This window comes from Amphiura filiformis, chromosome 11 (genome assembly GCF_039555335.1).
Source record: "Amphiura filiformis chromosome 11, Afil_fr2py, whole genome shotgun sequence".
NCBI lineage: Eukaryota > Metazoa > Echinodermata > Ophiuroidea > Amphilepidida > Amphiuridae > Amphiura > Amphiura filiformis.
Genome location: NC_092638.1, coordinates 40,635,258 through 40,653,013, shown reverse-complemented (window position 1 = coordinate 40,653,013; position 17,756 = coordinate 40,635,258). Strand labels below are relative to the sequence as shown.

Here is a 17,756-nt window from a genome sequence, read left to right as displayed (position 1 = left end):
TTAAATTCACCAAAATGCCATATTCTGTCCTTTTTGGAGTATTTCCGAAGTTATAACTTTTGTTATTTAAAATTATTTTTTTCAAACATGGAGACTCACAAACAGTTAATTTTGGTTTTGAAAGTTAAAAACCATTGAATGCTACCATAAAACATCAAAAAAGGAAAATAAAATTATTTTTCGGAGATTTTATAGCCCATATAAGTTCAAATTTCCGGAAATTCCCGAAGATTTCCGAAAGGGAAAATTTACGATATCTCAGGAACGGAAGGTGGTATGAAAGTCAAACAAGCACTAAAATGTGTATTTTTATCAGCACTATAACTTAACATCAAAAACTCAATTTTGAAAAAATGGTCTCTAAGCAGTTTTGCAATTCAACTCTTCATATACCACGTCCATGTTTTCACTACATTAACGTTTGTGTAAGCGACTAATCAACGATATTGTATCCGACCAATCAACGCAGCTTGGCAGCGCGGGGATATTTGAAAAGGCTTCCCTAGCTAAATAATGTGCAAACATTTGCAAACCGCACGCGATAATGTACGCAATATGGACAATAGGCCCAAGTCCGAGTCGAGAGGTTGCCTTTTATTATTGCGCGTACCATGGGTCTATCAGACGCGTGCCACTTGAGCTCAATACCTCTCAGTTGTTGACAAGTGTCCCATCAGATCTGGCGTCACATCCCGCGGCATAGCTTTGTGCTACCATATTTGAATTGAAACTGGGGCGGGGCTTTCGTAATTGACATCGGAATCACCGTGCTTCGTTGAACGAATATTTGGAAGTGAGATCTCTAACAGATTGGACCAGTCTCGGAATCAGCGCTCAATGGACTTTCGCGTTCACTTATAATACGAGTATATTTCTATATTGCTGCATGGTTGACTGTGGTGGGTGTAATTAGTGGCGTCGATTTGTGGATGAAGAGGAATGGGTTTTGGCATTGAAGAAAATAAGGGGGGAGTTGGCATTTTTTTCATAAGGCATTACGTAATTATTTATTGTTACATTATCCAGAGATGGAACCGAACCGAGACTGGGGGCCAGTCTACGGTTGTATATGTGACGTGTCATGTCAAAAGGAGACACTTTTGGGCAGGATCGTAAATGGAGAAATAGCCAAAAAAATCTGCCCGGGGGTGATTTTTTCACAATTTGAGTTTGTTTCGAATTTGTGATGTAAAACAGTTATTAATGTTTAAAATATTGTCTGATAGTTTCAGACCGGAATATAACTGGCATCTTATATTTTTGGAGACATTTTTCAAGGTAATTCCTACTCTCAACATTGTCAATAATATTTTTAAAGGCTGATATCTCAATTTCCAATTTTATAATACCATAACTTACGAACTCAATATCTTCACTTAGGAATGTCTGAATTCATTGGGGAAAACGGCGTTGAGGAGCAAAATATCTCTATATTTAAGATATGCAATAACCTCAAAATTGATAACCTGCCCAAAAGTGTAGTCTCCTTTTGACATGACACGTCACATATATAAATGCGCTTTTATAAAAGCGCACGTGACCAGATGGCCAGCGCCATATTTGCATTACATCACTGTCAATCACTGAAATGGCAACCATTGAAGGAGTGGCTACAGTTGTGACCTTGTTTCGTGGCTAGCACTGGCAAGGAACATTGGCTGGAGGTTCGATGCTATAAATTTGCAAGGATAAATCATGGATATCAAAGGATCATGATTATTGCACAGCACCCCCCATGTACAAACATAACTAATGTTTATTTATTTATTTTTATTTATTTATTTATTTATTTATATACACGAAAAAAGTTATCACAAACTGCTGTAAAAGAGGGCTCGATTTCGAAAAAGAGCAGTAGTATTACACGTATATCAATACAGTATATATTGGACTCGCTACACTGTGTTTCACGTTGCTAAACGATCATCAGGCGAATGACTACAAACTACAGAGGTTTTTTCTTCTTCCTGGCAGTGTTGCCATGCCAGGAAGAAGAAAAAACCTCCGTAGTTTGTAGTCATTCGCCTGATGATCGTTTAGCAACGTGAAACACAGTGTAGCGAGTCCAATACATACTGTATTGATATACGTGTAATATTTATTTATTTATTTATTTATTTATTTATTTATTTATTTATTTATTTATTTATTTATTTATTTATTTATTTATTTATTTATTTATTTATTTATGCAACGAAAAACGAAAACCCTGTTCTATTTTGAACAAATTGGGAAACAAATTTTTCCTGTACAAATGAATGCCGACTCCAAATTTCGGAAATTTCAGGACAATTTTATTTTTTATTTTCTCAAATTGAAATTTATTTACAGCATTTTTGTGATTTTTTGGGTTATTAATTTTTTTTTAAATACCAACCGACCGAACCTACTTGAAAGGTCCGTTCGCCCGTAGAACAGGGTTTCTCTCTTTCTCGCCTTACTTATAATTTTATAAATATTATTTGTCCCCCCTTCCCCAAAACCACCCTCCCTTTTACACTCATAAATTAATTGTTTTTTTGCTAACTTTCCCCTTCCGTGTAAAGCAAAACTTTATAAGCCGGTTGAATCAAACTGAACAAAATTGACGCATACAATTACAATATACCATGACAATAATGTGTATGACGAGATCTAACTTACTAGCTGAATAAACCTCAAACCATGCATCACATACGTGATTGTACGTCATATTGTCATATAACGTATGAGCGTGATGTATAGTATACGAGTCTTCCTCAACATCTTCCAGCCGGGATGATTAGATCATGTACAGTCATCTACGTGTTTATACTCTAAATTGTACGTCAAAGGATGACAAAGGGTGTACAGATTACCGATTTAGCATGGGGGACAAAAAGGTGCTTAAAAAACACATTTTGAATTTGTTTTTGTCCATTTGCGAGCGAATGAGTAAGTTAGAATTGAGGAGGTCGGGCGGGGACATCTAGCCTATTAGTTTGAGAGGGTCATTATACCGAAAAGGGCTAAAGTTATAGTTTCCTCAATTTACGTTATAATTAGAGTTAAAATTAGGGTCAGAGTTATGTTCATTGGCGGCGCTACGGGGGGGATACTTATCTTGACTCCCAAATAAATAAATCCATGACCCCTTCCTTCCGAAGAAAATGACAGCCCCTAAGTTCCCTACGTGCAAACATTATCAAATAACATCATCGGCAGCTACCCAGTTCTGACCGTAATGCCAGTAAGAATCACATCGCGACATCAATATGGCCAATTGCCACGCCCATTTAGCACGGAAATAATGAAATATAACTTTTAAATCAGCTATATCTAGCTTTTCCGTCATAAATTTTTTTTCCGTAATGGAAAATCCAAATAAAGAGTTTATGTTTCGGGTCAAATTATTTTGCCCTTTGCAATCAATGGCACTATTTTGCAAAACCAACTTTCCTTGTAACCTGTCATTTTCGCCTATACTTTTGCGTGTGGAATTTGTGCACATCCGGGTACCTTACATCGTTGAACACGACTTGTAGATGTCACGTGCGCATTTATAAATGCGCATTTATATACGAGCGTATATACCCGAAGTCCAGTGTCGAGTGCTGGTAAAGATGTGAATGCGATGGTTAAGCGCGATTTTGACCCCCCGTCAACATTTGTAGATCGAAAGTCCAGATTTGTAATATGAGAAAGCTATTTGGTTACTTTTTATAATCAAAGATCGTCAAAAAACATACCGATCTCTGGTATAATGCAAATTATGATAAATTGCAGCTAAAATTAGAATGCTTGAGCCTTTAAAATGCTTTGAATAGCTTAAGGTTTATGTTTATCTTATCTCCATAATTTCGGGCTATTATATCATGTGATTTTTTTCAGCACAAGGACGCTCTGATTCGGATCGATTCAGATTATGTTTATTCAGATCTATAGATGAGTTAACATGCATTTACATTAAAACCTCTGTTGGTCTGAGATTTACAAAATGGTATTTTAAAAATCAAGTAAGATATCACAATATTAAAAACAATCATGTCAGTGGGGTAACTGTTTTTTCCTTTTTTAATGTTAATATCTTTATGAAATTATCAGTTACAAATTACGAGTATATGAATGTAACGACCTCCTTGTTCACAATTGATACATAATTACGTGCCCACAACACGTTGTGCGTTTATTCTTAACCAAATGAGAACCGCACTGTATTGGAAGGAAGGAAGGTAGGCTTTGAGTGCTCTTTTATTTAATGCAGATCCGATATTAAGTCCAGATTGAACTGAACCAAAAGTAACAAAAGAAGAGCTATATTATTACTTCTACATAACCAGATTGATACATTTCATATCCAGTGTAATAAACTAGATAGGTCCACTACTAGCAGCACTTCAAGGTCAATGTCAGATAATGAAGCGTTCATCATTATTAGCACACATCACATCATAAATTGTCAGATTTTGTTTCACATAATGAGATATGCATATTGGCCCCAGACATTACACAACATTATACATGTTATATGCGGCTAATCTTGAATACATCATCCTATTATTCTAGTATTATCAGTCTATGTCGGATACTTGAGTGATAACCGCCAGGAGAGTGGGTCTACTCGTTTTTTTTTTTTTATATCTTTATACAGTTATTTTATTTATTTATCCATACCTACTTTAGATTGTATGCAGTATAAGTATACCTATTTACGATAAATGTGAATGCTGTTTTTCTACGCCAGGCTCGTCATGAACTCTAGATCACGTCCTTGCACAGCGTCATCATCCCTATATCTTCGTGTCAGAAATTGCCATGGTAGTAGGGAGAATCCACTAGTTTTTCAACAGCCACGCATGGCGATTTTATTCCGCCGTGAACAGGGGCTATTTTGGCAAGTGTAGTTACTTTTGTCCCAGTACCTGCATTGGAGTGGGGAGGGGTCGAGGGAGTAGTCTTGAGTTCCCCGATCGGTACGCCTCTGCTCTCGACCTGCGGCATTCCCTACCAAAATATACAGGGAGAAGCGGAGAAACTGTCGGCGTCAATGTTTACTGTGAGGAAAACCGGACTCGTTTTTGTGACTTGATCTTATTTCGCTAAAAACATTAAAAAAAATTCTAGACCTTTATAATACCAACAGCTATCACGCTAATATACACACATATTTTTTAGTTATTTTTTTACTTAGCTTTTCTTTTCGTTATCAAATTTTTAACCTATTTATGCCTTTTTGTGGTAATTTTTATTCTATTACCTGTATATTTATTTGTGTGAAAACTGAGGGCGCTATTTACAAATATTTTTAATTTAATTTAGCCCAATAATATAAGTTATTCCTTTCATTTCATGATAAATGTAGTTTGAAAATGTGTAAAAATGCAAGCAAGATTTAAGATAAATAGCGCCATCAGTGTTCAACTTTGCCCAAAAATGGTTACAGTTCTACATAACCATCAAACAACCTTGTGGTCATTTGACCGGTTGAAACTTTATTGGGGTCTGTCATGTTTCCTATGAACTTTCCCCATAAATATTTATCACATGTGCAATATTTATTGGTGTATATGAAAATGTAAAGGCTACAGATTAATATTTTAGCTTTTGTAAGCTCATAGGAAATTCTTAAAATAGGCTTGTATATTTGATGATGAATTTTGGTTCATGCTCTTTTTTTGGAGACGTGATTACAGGCATTTTTGCATAGGTTTGTCAAAAAACCCAAAGAAATGGTTATGCTATTCATTTGTTCTTTTAGAGGGCACCTTAGACCTTGTTGAACCTTAACAATACAGAAAATTCAACGTGCTTTTACGTGGTAGGAAACTTCTATTTCCATTTGATATTTTGTTAATCACAAATTTTTAAAGAAAAAGACTTTATATTCCGCTAAGCTAACCATGTAAACCAAACTTGTGTGTATAGATATCATATTTTCTGTCATCAATCAACCGAATTGTAAAACTTTTTAGTACAAAATGATTTAATTAAAACTTGTCCGTCAACGTGTCGTTATGAAATTTAGCATGTTCACATGCGAAATAATAGCGACATCATTAAGTGTTTTCTGTCATTTACCTTATTAATTCAGCTTAAAATGATCTGATCAGAAAACCTCCTTCACTGTTGGTATTAAGGGATCTAAAATGAGCGTTTATTGCGTTTCGACAGTATTTTTTGTGGGACATGAGAGCACCTCAGACCTATCGAATTGCATTCTGAATACGAAGCATGTCTTTCTGATATCAAATAATTTTCATTTTTGAAAATCACGATATAATACAAATTTTATGACAAATTATAAAATTTGATATTTTTGAATTTTTGATATATAACAGTCCTCGAAGTAAATTATATAAATCTAATGATATATTCTTAAAGTGTATGTAGCAGGGAGGAAAAGCCGACGGTCAATTGAAAATTTTGAACTTTCATATTGAATATATGGAATTTTTTCCCCAAAAGACCTATTTTTTTTTGGTGTTTTGGGAAAAAAGTCCATATCTTCAATACGAAAGGTCAAAATTTTCAATTGATCGTCGATTTTCATCCCACCTACATACACTTTAAGTATAAATCATCAGATTTATAAAGTTTACTTCAAGTACTGTTAAATATCAAAAATATCAATTTTAATGATTTGCCATAAAATGTGTATTAAATTGCGAATTTCAAAAATCAAAATTATTTGATATCAGAATGACATTCTTCGTATTCAGAATACAATTCGATATGTCTGATGTGCTCGAATGTCCCAAAATAAATACTGTCCAAACGTTCATACCCCAGCCCTTAATATATTGTGTAAAACGTTTTGGCAAAAAATAACAAAATTATTACTCCTTGGGACGAGTAATAAGAAATAGAAATTCTTATCCCATATACCGCTAAAGCTGGTAGGGTGTCTGAAACCTCATACATGCCACTTTAAGGTTAGCAACTATTTTAAACTGTTGCGATTTGGTAGTTTACAGCATCTTGCGAATGGCAGTCAGCTTTGGTAAAAATTGCATTGGTTATTTCGTAGCCAATGTGTAGAAGAATTCAAACATTACAGATATACTTTTGTAGGTCATGTGGTTCTTGAGTTATGTTGTAAAGAGGACTGAAACAACAACACCTTTGTAAAACGTACATAACTCATTCACAACAATAAATTAAGCAAGTTTTCAAAGTATATGCTTTGTAGAATGAACTTTTGCAAAACATCAAAGTGTTAGTTTTCAATAATATATTGATTTAGATAATCAATTTTTTGGGCTACTTCGACCAACAATACCTCGTCTACCCTTAAGTAACCGAACTAAGTTAAGTTAAAACTTGTTCATCATGTTTATCGTCATAGCAGGCAACAGAAATCAAGGATATAAAAGTACAAAGGTGATAAACGTATCCTCCCCTTTATTCATCTGAAAAAGATAATTACTTTTGAAATTATATATCTGTCATGCTTTCATGTTTTTCAATCGATAAATCAAAACTGACATTTCAAACGGTGCACGCGATATGGTATGTTGTCTTAGAAATCGTTATAAACACCATACATCTTAGAACGCGAATGGTCTTTACTAATAACGCACGTGTGATAGGTTCAGTAAACATATCGAACAAATTTCATAAATATTTCAAAAATTTCAAAATTGTAAATTTTCATGACAAAATTTGAAACCTAAATGGAATATCTATTCAAAATGACTATAAACATGCCTAGTATTGGTTCAGTGATTCTATAGATAGACAGTGACATATATTGATTTTGTTTCGTGAATCTTAGATATTAGGTACCTTTTGTACTCGGAATTTAGTGAATAAACGTGTGAAAAACATTATACGTCAATTTGTGAAAACCAATGTCAACCACTTGAACTACCACGGATCATAAAATTTATGTTTTATTATTTGCGTAGCAGTGGTGCAAAACATCTGCCCGAGCTCATGCTTGTTGGTTTTTAAATTAAACTCCACGGATGTAATTATGGCGCGTTCTCGGATCGTTGGCGATATGAACTAGCCCAGCTTTTAGTTTTATATATAATATCACTCGTGAGTTTATTGCGTATCGTTAGTAAGATAATGGTGGGATCAATAGAAAATGGGCAGGTTTAAGACCGTAATTAGCGTAACTTAATTGCGTGCTTAACTGCACGGACGCATGTTGTTATTGATTATGATATAGACTTCTAAAAGTGAAGATGAAGTTTATTACATACATGAAAGGTGATGACGAAGTTTCTTGAATAAAGTAAGATTTGACATTTTTTGGTTTGGTATGATATGGATTACGAATATAACTGGTAAAGGAAAACTAAGCCTGAAACGAATCATATAAAAATAGATAAAGCCGTCAATAATAATCGTTCAGGTCATCCTTCCTTTTTAATTTTATGACTTTACGGCTGATTCGTAGTGTCCGGTCACATTTTACACTGTAACTCAGAATACAATTTCCCGACTTTACGGCTTATTCGTAATGTACGCCCACATACGTATGTTAAGAAATGAGGTACATTCTAGCGGTACCTCTTTTCTTATCATAAATAACGTACCGCTTGTCTTGAGTTACTGAAATTCCAGTGTAGTAACTGGATTTCTCGCCACTATAATATACTTAACTTTTGTTAGCAGTGTTTTTTGAGAAAAATGCAAAAATAGTCACAAATTTATCAAGGGGTGAAGTACCACCTGAAGTGGGTTTCAGATCATTGTAGATCTGTGTTTTGATATTTTTAAACATTGTTGCAGTTAAAAAAAATTGATGTTGCAATGCTCAATGTAGGGCACGGTGGCACAGCAGTACAGGCTCTACCTCGAGTTCGAGCCCCGGTGGTGCCATCTTGTTGTGCACTTGGGCAAGGCGCTTTACCTCAATTGCCTCTCTCTACCCAGGGGTGAAATGGGGAGCTGTTAGGAATAATGTCCATTGAGCACCGCCCAAAGGTATGAGCATGCCTTGGGCATTGTATGACAGCTGACGTATTTCTAATGACAGCGGAATTTAGCGCTTTGATACATGTGAATGGCGCTATATAAATATCAACATTTGTTTATGCTTTTTATATCAGAATTTAATATAGAAAATTTACCCTTTGTACTTCAGGCCGATTACGTCACGTGTCAGGTAATTACACTCTCGTTCAAGATTCATTTCATTTATTTCAACATCTTTGTGTTATTTTGAAATATAGTTCAATTAAAAACCATACTGTCATATTCATCCATAATGATATCTGATAAATTCATATTTCCTGCGGGATCATCAATTTCATCAATAATAATTAATTTCATTATTTCATTATCACTTTTCATTACCATAGTTTTAAAGCAGTATATACACACATTTTCATCTAGCGTAAGTAACGAAATGCGGTTCATGTTCACACATCATGTACATTTTCCTCTGACAGGCAATACATATTTCCCGATTTCACCTTTCCCTCCCAAGTCCATACGTTCTTGACCCAAGGAGTTCTTTGGCTCAATTAACTCCTTTAATTTGTCCAATAAGTCCCGTGTGAATGCTGTCAGGTGCTTCTAATTCACCATGTTCCGACCCTTCAATCAGTGGCGTAGCGTGGGTCATCAACTGGGGGGGGGGCACCCCCGTGCCCCTATGACGCTACGCCACTGCCTTCAATTTGTTCTCACCCTCATTAATTTGTTCTGTATTTTGTATCTTGTTGACAATGATAGACCTGGGTTTCATACCTGGTTTCCCTATGCGATGAGACCTCAATGTCTGTGGCAGTAAATATCTGGATTTACTTAATTCGTATGCCGTACTCCCCCCTTGCTTCGGAAAGCCCTATCATCATGTTTTACTAAAATTTCTCCTCGAGTACTGCAATTGGCGTTCAAGTACCCTGCTTTGTTCTTCCAGGTTAGAAAGAAGATCAGTTAGTTGATCCTGTTGATTGCCACTATCCTTTTGCAATTTAGCGTTCATGTAACTTAGTTCGTGTATTTCTCCTTCCACTGGTTCGATTCTTCTCGTATGTTTCTCTTCGATATCACGTTTTTCCCTTTTCATTTGATAAACCTCTTTATTACAGTAAATAGATGCATTTGTAGGATTGTAGATAAATAGTTCAAACATTTTTGCATGACAAATCCATTAAATGAGTACTCACGACTTTAGCTTTCGCTATCCGGGCTGATGGCTTGATCACAAGTGACTTGGTCCACTGCGAAACATAACACTCCACAGCCACGCAGAGGATGATTTAAGGAAGCCCCATCATGCACTGTAAAAGTGTTATCACTAGAGTTTCAACTGCCACTTTACTTTTCAAATCCCATTGAACTCTGTGCAAAAGATGTTGTTTAGAATTGCCCGTGTGTCATTATTACTTGGTCGATTTCAGATCTAAAGTGATGTATGCATGAAGGATAATTCACACCTTCTGTAGATAACATAAAATGTGAAATCGACCAACCTTTTGAAGGTGTTTTTATTGTAAATATATCTGTCCAAATTCAAATTTAACCATGCACGTGTGTATGCAGTGGGCGGGCAGTGGTGTCATGTTCACTCACACAGCTGTGTTAACCGCAAGACTTGCTGGGAAGTGCTTAAATCATCCTCTGACAGCCACGAGACCTACCAACACACTTAAAAGTCTGCTGGTCTATCCTAAGGACAATCAGACCAGTGACGTAGTGTACAATATTCCTTGCAAAGGATGCGACATGTCTTATGTAGAGGAGACTGGAAGACAATTCAGTACGGGACTAAAAGAACATAAAAAGGACTCTGAAACAATTGCCAAAAGAAAGTTCACAAGAACAAACAGAAAAGAATCAACCACAGAACATCACAAATCAGCCATTACAGACCACATAGCTCAAGAAAATCATATCATAGAATGGGAAGAGGCACCAATCCTCGGTAAGGACTCAAATGCGTTCACTTGAAGAATAATGGAAGCAATCTACACCGTAAAAAGGGGGCCAAATCAATCAACAGCTACTAAGGCATCATTTCTTTACATCACGCATACGATCCACTGCTCAAAACAAAAACATCATCACTTCCTGGAAATATCAACAAGCCTTTTCAACATCAGCCCGTTGGCGAAAGCTAAAGTCGTGAGTACTCATTTAATGGATTTGTCAGGCAAAAGTGTTTGAAGTAAACCTCTTTATTCTTTGTTACCGTAATATCTTTGAATTGCTTCTCCGTGATCCATTAGTGCATGTTTCTTTTTCATCTCCTCCATATATTCCATTTGTATCTCCTCCATCCCATGCATCTAATATGTGTGTTTGATCAAACACCCGTCATTATTTTAGGTGGTCCTGCATCTCTTTGTCCCTCTTAGCCGAGATGATTTTAAAATGGCCTGAAATGGTCATTTCTAATGAGTTTTGAACTCATATTGAGTCAATATTGACGTATAAGTTACAATAACTGACGCAGAAGAATATTACATGAAGTTGTTGCTGCGGGCATACGCCTGAGAAAAAATAACATTGCAATCATATTGGTTCGTGGAGCGTTTTGAATGCATGTCCGAACTCTTCATACATTATCCTTCATGTATTCATAATGGAGCAGAGTTTCTCACAATAAATTTTGTCACCCTTCTTTGCACTCTATCAATGTCACTAGCAAGATATTTGTTAATAGAATTCCAGATTTTAGAGATGTATTCTAACATTGGTCTGACATGAGCAAGATATAACCTTGTTCTTATTTTTAATATCATGAAAGTCAAAACAAGTGTGGCGAATCATGCTCCAAGCGCGATTTGCTTTCATTTGCTTGATATTTTTCTACTTAAAAATACAATTGATTTTCTTTATTATTATGACCTACAGGTTCAAACAGTTATCGTTTTTCCTGGTTTAGTGAAATAGACAGCGAAGATCCCCTCTTATGGACAACGTGTTGCGCAAGTCATCAAGAATACAACTTTGGTACCTACTATGGGTTGTGTCGTGAAGATGTCAATCAATGTAGCAACGGATTCGCCGTATCGATGTGGCTCAAACAATTAGGTACACATATCGGTGAACATGGATCCTATTTAATATCCACTGGTGCACAGCGCAGCGAATCGTGCGGTATTTACATCCGCTTGAATTCCATCAACCAAACCGCCAACAATGCATTGTTTGACGTGGGTATATCTACAACGGAGAAGAAATGGCATGTATTGTTTGTAGCGCAGATACAGAAATCCATGCATCTTATTGTAACATGGAAAGATGATCTGGGTGTAGACGTGTATGTTGATGGACAATGCGCTGGGAGCCAAATTCAGGGTGTTCCAAGAGATACAATCCCAACATGTGGCAATGATGACCCGTTTCGTGATTTTCTAGTCGGACGACGGAACGATAGATCAAAGGGATATTGCAACGCAAATATAGGAAGGCTTTATTTCTATTTCTCCTGGCAGCAACCAACCGATCTTTATAATGCTGAAATGGAAGGTAAGATTCAGTAGTTAAATTTGGCAACCGTTTGAAATATTTAATTTTTCAGCGTATAATATCGTTGTTGCTGTTTCTTCAAGGAAGTCTCCGGCAATCACAACATTATGCCATGTATGTTAGAAATATAATTATCAAGAACGAATCGATTTTAAATGACCATAAAAATGAATAAAAACAGTCGTCTCTTAACGTTCACGTCGTGGTTATTTGTGCTCAACTGTCGCCAGCCTCCATTGTATTACTGGGATGTCATTGCACGAAAACAATTTCGGCGCCCGGGAATTTTGAATATCGTGTGTTGAGACACGGCTGTTTTTTTGGTCAAAATGAGTTTGTTTAAAATAAAACCATGTGTTCGTGCTTGATAATAATTGTCCTAACAGGTAAGGTATAATGTTTTGATTGCCGGAGACTTCCTTTAAGTTTGGTAATGATTATCGTCGGACGCATCACATACTGGTCGATCTCGAAAAACACGTATTCTTCGTATTAAGTTTACCGTTCTATAATTTAATTAGACTAAGGATTTTCATGAAAGTGGTTTTAAATTAAAGCATATACCGTAAACGTTCGCCTAATGGCGCTATGGGCTCCCTTGACATAACTGGAATTTTAGACACAAACTAAAAGTGTCCTCCCATAAAAATCCCACCAGCAAATAAGGGCACATACACTTAATCCTTGTTGGGATTTTTAGAGGAGGTAAGGTACTTAAGGTACTTAACAGATTTGTTGAAGTGGAATCTTGAATTATATTTACGTGTGCAATATTGCTTAAAACTACACTTAAGTTGTAGTTCTGTATGTGAAATAGTTAATTTCCCGATATCGTATTTTAAGTGCATTTCATACTGGTCTATCTTGGGGCTATTTCGATTTCGCGAACGGTGACGTGACTTTAACGCATCACATACTGGTCTCTCTCGAGATAGACCAGTATGAAATGCACTTTAAATACGATATCGGGAAATAAATTATTTCACACTATTTCACATACAGAACTACAACTTTAAAGCGATGTTATTGCGTTGTTGTTTTATTTCTCTTTGTTTTACACATTGTTTCTCATACAACGATGCACTTTTGTTTTTATTGTCACAGGAGCGGCTCTAACTTATTACCAGGGATGTATTGACCATACTGCATCTTTATCTATCTTGACCAATGCTCCTGACCACGCCACAACGACCACATACACACCGGCATCGTGTCGAAGCAGTTGTCGCGGAGCAAACCATCGCTATGCTACGTTAACCCCAGATTCGGACGGAAACATACATTGCTTCTGTCTCGATACCTTAATAGAGTCAATGATTGTGGATGATTCCCATTGCAGCACAACTTGTCCTGGTTTCTCATCTGCCACGTGTGGTACTCCAGGAGACTCTGGTAGCTTAGGACATCTAAGCGTGTACATCACATCTGCCTTTGAATACTCATTAGGTGCAGTAGAACCAATATCTGGTTTTAATGTCGAACTTGTGGGTATTGATGGATTCACTGTTATCTACGGTCAAACAACTCACATTCGATTCATACTTGATACCGGAAACAATGCTGTCTTCTTTACTTATGGAGACCAACGGATAGAGGAAGTAGAGACATCTGAGGAAACAGCACGTCTAGTTTTTCCAACTCCTGGAACTTATCAGTTGACTGCTGCAGCTCTCAATGCCGAAAACAGACAAGAAATTGCTTTTACTGTTACAGTTGTCGACGATACGAATGCTATCAAACATTTGACCATATTAGGTGGTATTGGCGAAGTAAATGGATCATCTAGGATCCAGATAAATATCGTGGACGGGAAAGAGGTAACATGTCATGTGAACTTCGGAGACGATCAGGAAGACACTTATCAGAACACTGAAACGATCAACCAAATCGAACATTCATATTCCTCAATTGGTGTATATATTGTTACCATGATGTGCTCGGCTGGGTATAGTAACATCAACAGCAGTACTTCAGTGATAGTCATAGAGCCGATCGCCATAGAAGTAAAGTCTTCTTATAAGCTACAGTATGGCGAAGATCAACTGATCACATTTGGGGTGACAGGTACAAACGTATCTGAAGTCAACGTGACTTTCGATGGCGTGCAAATGGATAAATCGTGCGATGATGATTGGAACTGCCAAGTAACGGTCACCTCAGCTGAATACAACACCGTAGGATACCATGTTGTAAGCGTGACTGCTGATAATAAGATCACAAGTACCGTCACTGCATTCGTCAATATCTTCATTGGAGCACCTGTCGATGGCTTTGTCGTCGACATAAGTACCTCACACGCATTCGTCAATGAAAGCTTTGTAGTAAATGCAAGCATTGCAAGTGGGACAGAGGTGTTTATGACTTTGAGTGTAGGTGATGTGAAACAGCTGTATGTTTGTGAAATGGCTCCTTGTTTATATAACATAACCATTATATTACCGACGCAAGGGATGTACCTTATTGAGTTGGAAGCGTCGAATGACTTTACGGTACAGAAAACTGAGAATGTCACAGTAGTGATTTATGGTCACATTCCATCGATGACGATGATTGCTCAAAATGTGAGCACTCTTGCAGATGCGGTTGCCATACAAATCGAAGCAGAATCGGGCGCAGAATGGCCTAATGGCGCGAAAATCTCTTTGGTTTTCGCAGATAACGATGAGGAGGTAGCTTTTGAGCAAAACGAAGAGGGCGCTTTCATGCATTATATGAATCCAACAGATTACGGTGTCTTCGAAATCCGAGCAAATATATCAAATCCATTGGAATACCTAGAGATAGATTGTTCGGTTCAAATTGGGGGCGCCATCGACGGGCTATCAATTGATGTGTATCCAGAATATCCGCTTATCGGCAAAGATACCGACATCGTAGTTAGCATAGCAGAAGGGAATCCGTTGGCCTTGAATATTGACTATGGAGACGGCGAAGTTATCACCTATCATCACGACTTTGGTAACAGTTCTTCATCAAATCTGTTTCAAATTGACGGCACATCTCGCGCGGCTACTTTTACTCATGTTTACCAAAACGTTGGCGATCACACTATCAACGTTACAGCCAACAATGTTTATGGCTTCGCGTTTCTTAACGTAAATGTTACGATAAACAGAGAGCTTGAAGGATTGAGTTTAGTGACAGACACTTCCATCGTACCTCCCAATAAAGTGTTTGAGATATCGATAACATTGAATGAATCTGCCCCTCTTCCATGGAATGCGTCTTGTAATGTTGACTTTGGAGATGGAACCACTCTTGATGAATTGGTTCTTAATGTTACGCATATCGAAGACAAGATTCTGCACCATACCTACGTAGAACCACACGGCAATGTGACAGTCAAAGTTATTTGTTTGAATAAAGTCAGCGTTGTTACAATGTCTGTTCATGTTGCAGTGGTTGCCGCCATCACAAAATGTGCGCTGAATGGTCCAATCTTTAAAGTGACTGGTAAAGTAGCTGAATTTCAGATTAGTTTAGATGGCTCTCATGTAGATCTAGAAATAAGCATTGGTGATGGTAACAGCTTGATAGAGAAATGGAATCGACTACCTTCCGATGATTATGTCCACACATTCGAGCACACATACACACAACCAGGGTTGTTGGACGTCGTTGTAACTGCAGAAAATCCGCTTAGCAACTGCAAATCTAATGTCACTCTGAATGTTCTCAATCCCGTCATTGACGGCAACTTTGATCTTGCAGTAACACCTGAAGTAGCAGACATCAAAGATCCTACAGTCATGTTTGAGGTTACTCTAGCAGAAGGATTTGAAGCTCCATCACACGTCACGATGTTGATCGATTTTGATGATGGCACAACTAGGGACGAATTTTATCCGCTACCTGATGATGAATCAATACAACACGCTTACTCAAGAATAGGCATCTTTGAAGTTTCTATTTTGTTCAGAAATCTTGTCAGTGAGTGGAAAATCTTGAAGGCGGTAATCGTTATGGAAAGCACTAGAGAGATGCAAGTCAATGCTAGTTCTGCCTTGGTCGCTGTGAACGAAGACGTCACTTTTGTGTCTTCAACCGAAACCGGTACCAATTTGACGTATAAGATCAATTATGGAGACGGCACATCTGAGCTTGCTTTCAAAGAAACGGCAACACTTGTGACTTTTTCTCATAAGTATCAAACTCCAGGAAAGTGTGTAGTAACATTTGAAGTGATTAATTTACTGAGTCATTTGGTGGACAATACTACACATATTCACGTTGTGACACCAATTAATGGCCTTGTCCTCAAAGCAGAACCAGATGTCATTTACTCACCTGGAAGCGTTGATCTTACGCTTTCACAACTAACGGGGAATATGCCACCAACAGAAATGTCTTGCACCTTGGACTTTGGCGATGGTTCGAATCCTATCATGAATAATGACGTGGAGGTATCTGAAACCACACCTGTGACAATTGAGAAAAGTTATCCTGGGGGTCTGTTTGAAGTTCTTGTGACTTGTAGAAATCCTTTAGGCGAATCAAACATGGCAACTAGGATAAAAGTATATGAACGGATTTCGAACTTACAGTTAGACGTTGATGATTCGATTGTTAAAATTGGTACAGAAGTCACTTTTATCGTCAGTATTTCTTCAGGTTCGTTCGTCCTCTTCTCATTTGAATATGGAGATGGTTCGATGGAACATCGCAACATAACCCAGTCAGGAGATGCGTATTCGCAGTCTTTTACGCATCAATACATTCAGGCTGGTAATTTTGAGGCAAAGGTAGTGATATCTAACGGAATAGCAACAGAAAACAGCTTGGATTTTGAGGTGGATACCATTGATATGGAGGTTCTTCATGGGACTGACATGTTTCAATTGTCTGCAGAATACACTGGTTACATTCCACCGGGTGAAGTACGATTCATTTTAAGTGTCTTTCCAGAAGATCAGCAATTCCCTAGTGAAGTCAATTTAAATTGTGCTTTCGGTGACGAGAGGTCAAATCAGATTACCGGATACTTTAATGGCTCCAACCAGGTTACAACGACCCACGTGTATGATACCCCTGGTGTATACCAGGCTAGTGTCATTGTGAGCAATGATGTCGAATCCAACACGTATACTACTATTGTAATGCTCTCCAAGAAAGCACCACCGTTGGCCGTCTTCATTCAGTACATCGATGCAGAAGATACATGGCTGAATGGACACGGACCACAGCTAAACTGGATGCCCGTGAAGACGGGACTGCAATTTTTCGCTAATACCTCATTCCAAGGATTGGATACCACCTGGTCCTTCGGAGATGACACTGAAGACATCACATCAACCACAACCTTCCACGTTTATCAGGAAGTTGGATGGTACAATGTCAGTTTAAAATGCATAATACATCACATA

At 37.4% G+C, this 17,756-nt stretch overlaps 1 protein-coding gene across 1 annotated transcript in view; it reads left to right on the top strand.

Annotated features, from left to right (window-relative positions):
- LOC140163682 (polycystin-1-like) overlaps nt 1-17,756 on the top strand; it is a 52,434-nt gene that overhangs the window by 13,333 nt on the left and 21,345 nt on the right. The window contains 2 exon segments of the mRNA XM_072186997.1: nt 11,776-12,393; nt 13,498-17,754. Coding sequence (XP_072043098.1) covers nt 11,776-12,393; nt 13,498-17,754 — 4,875 coding nt within the window.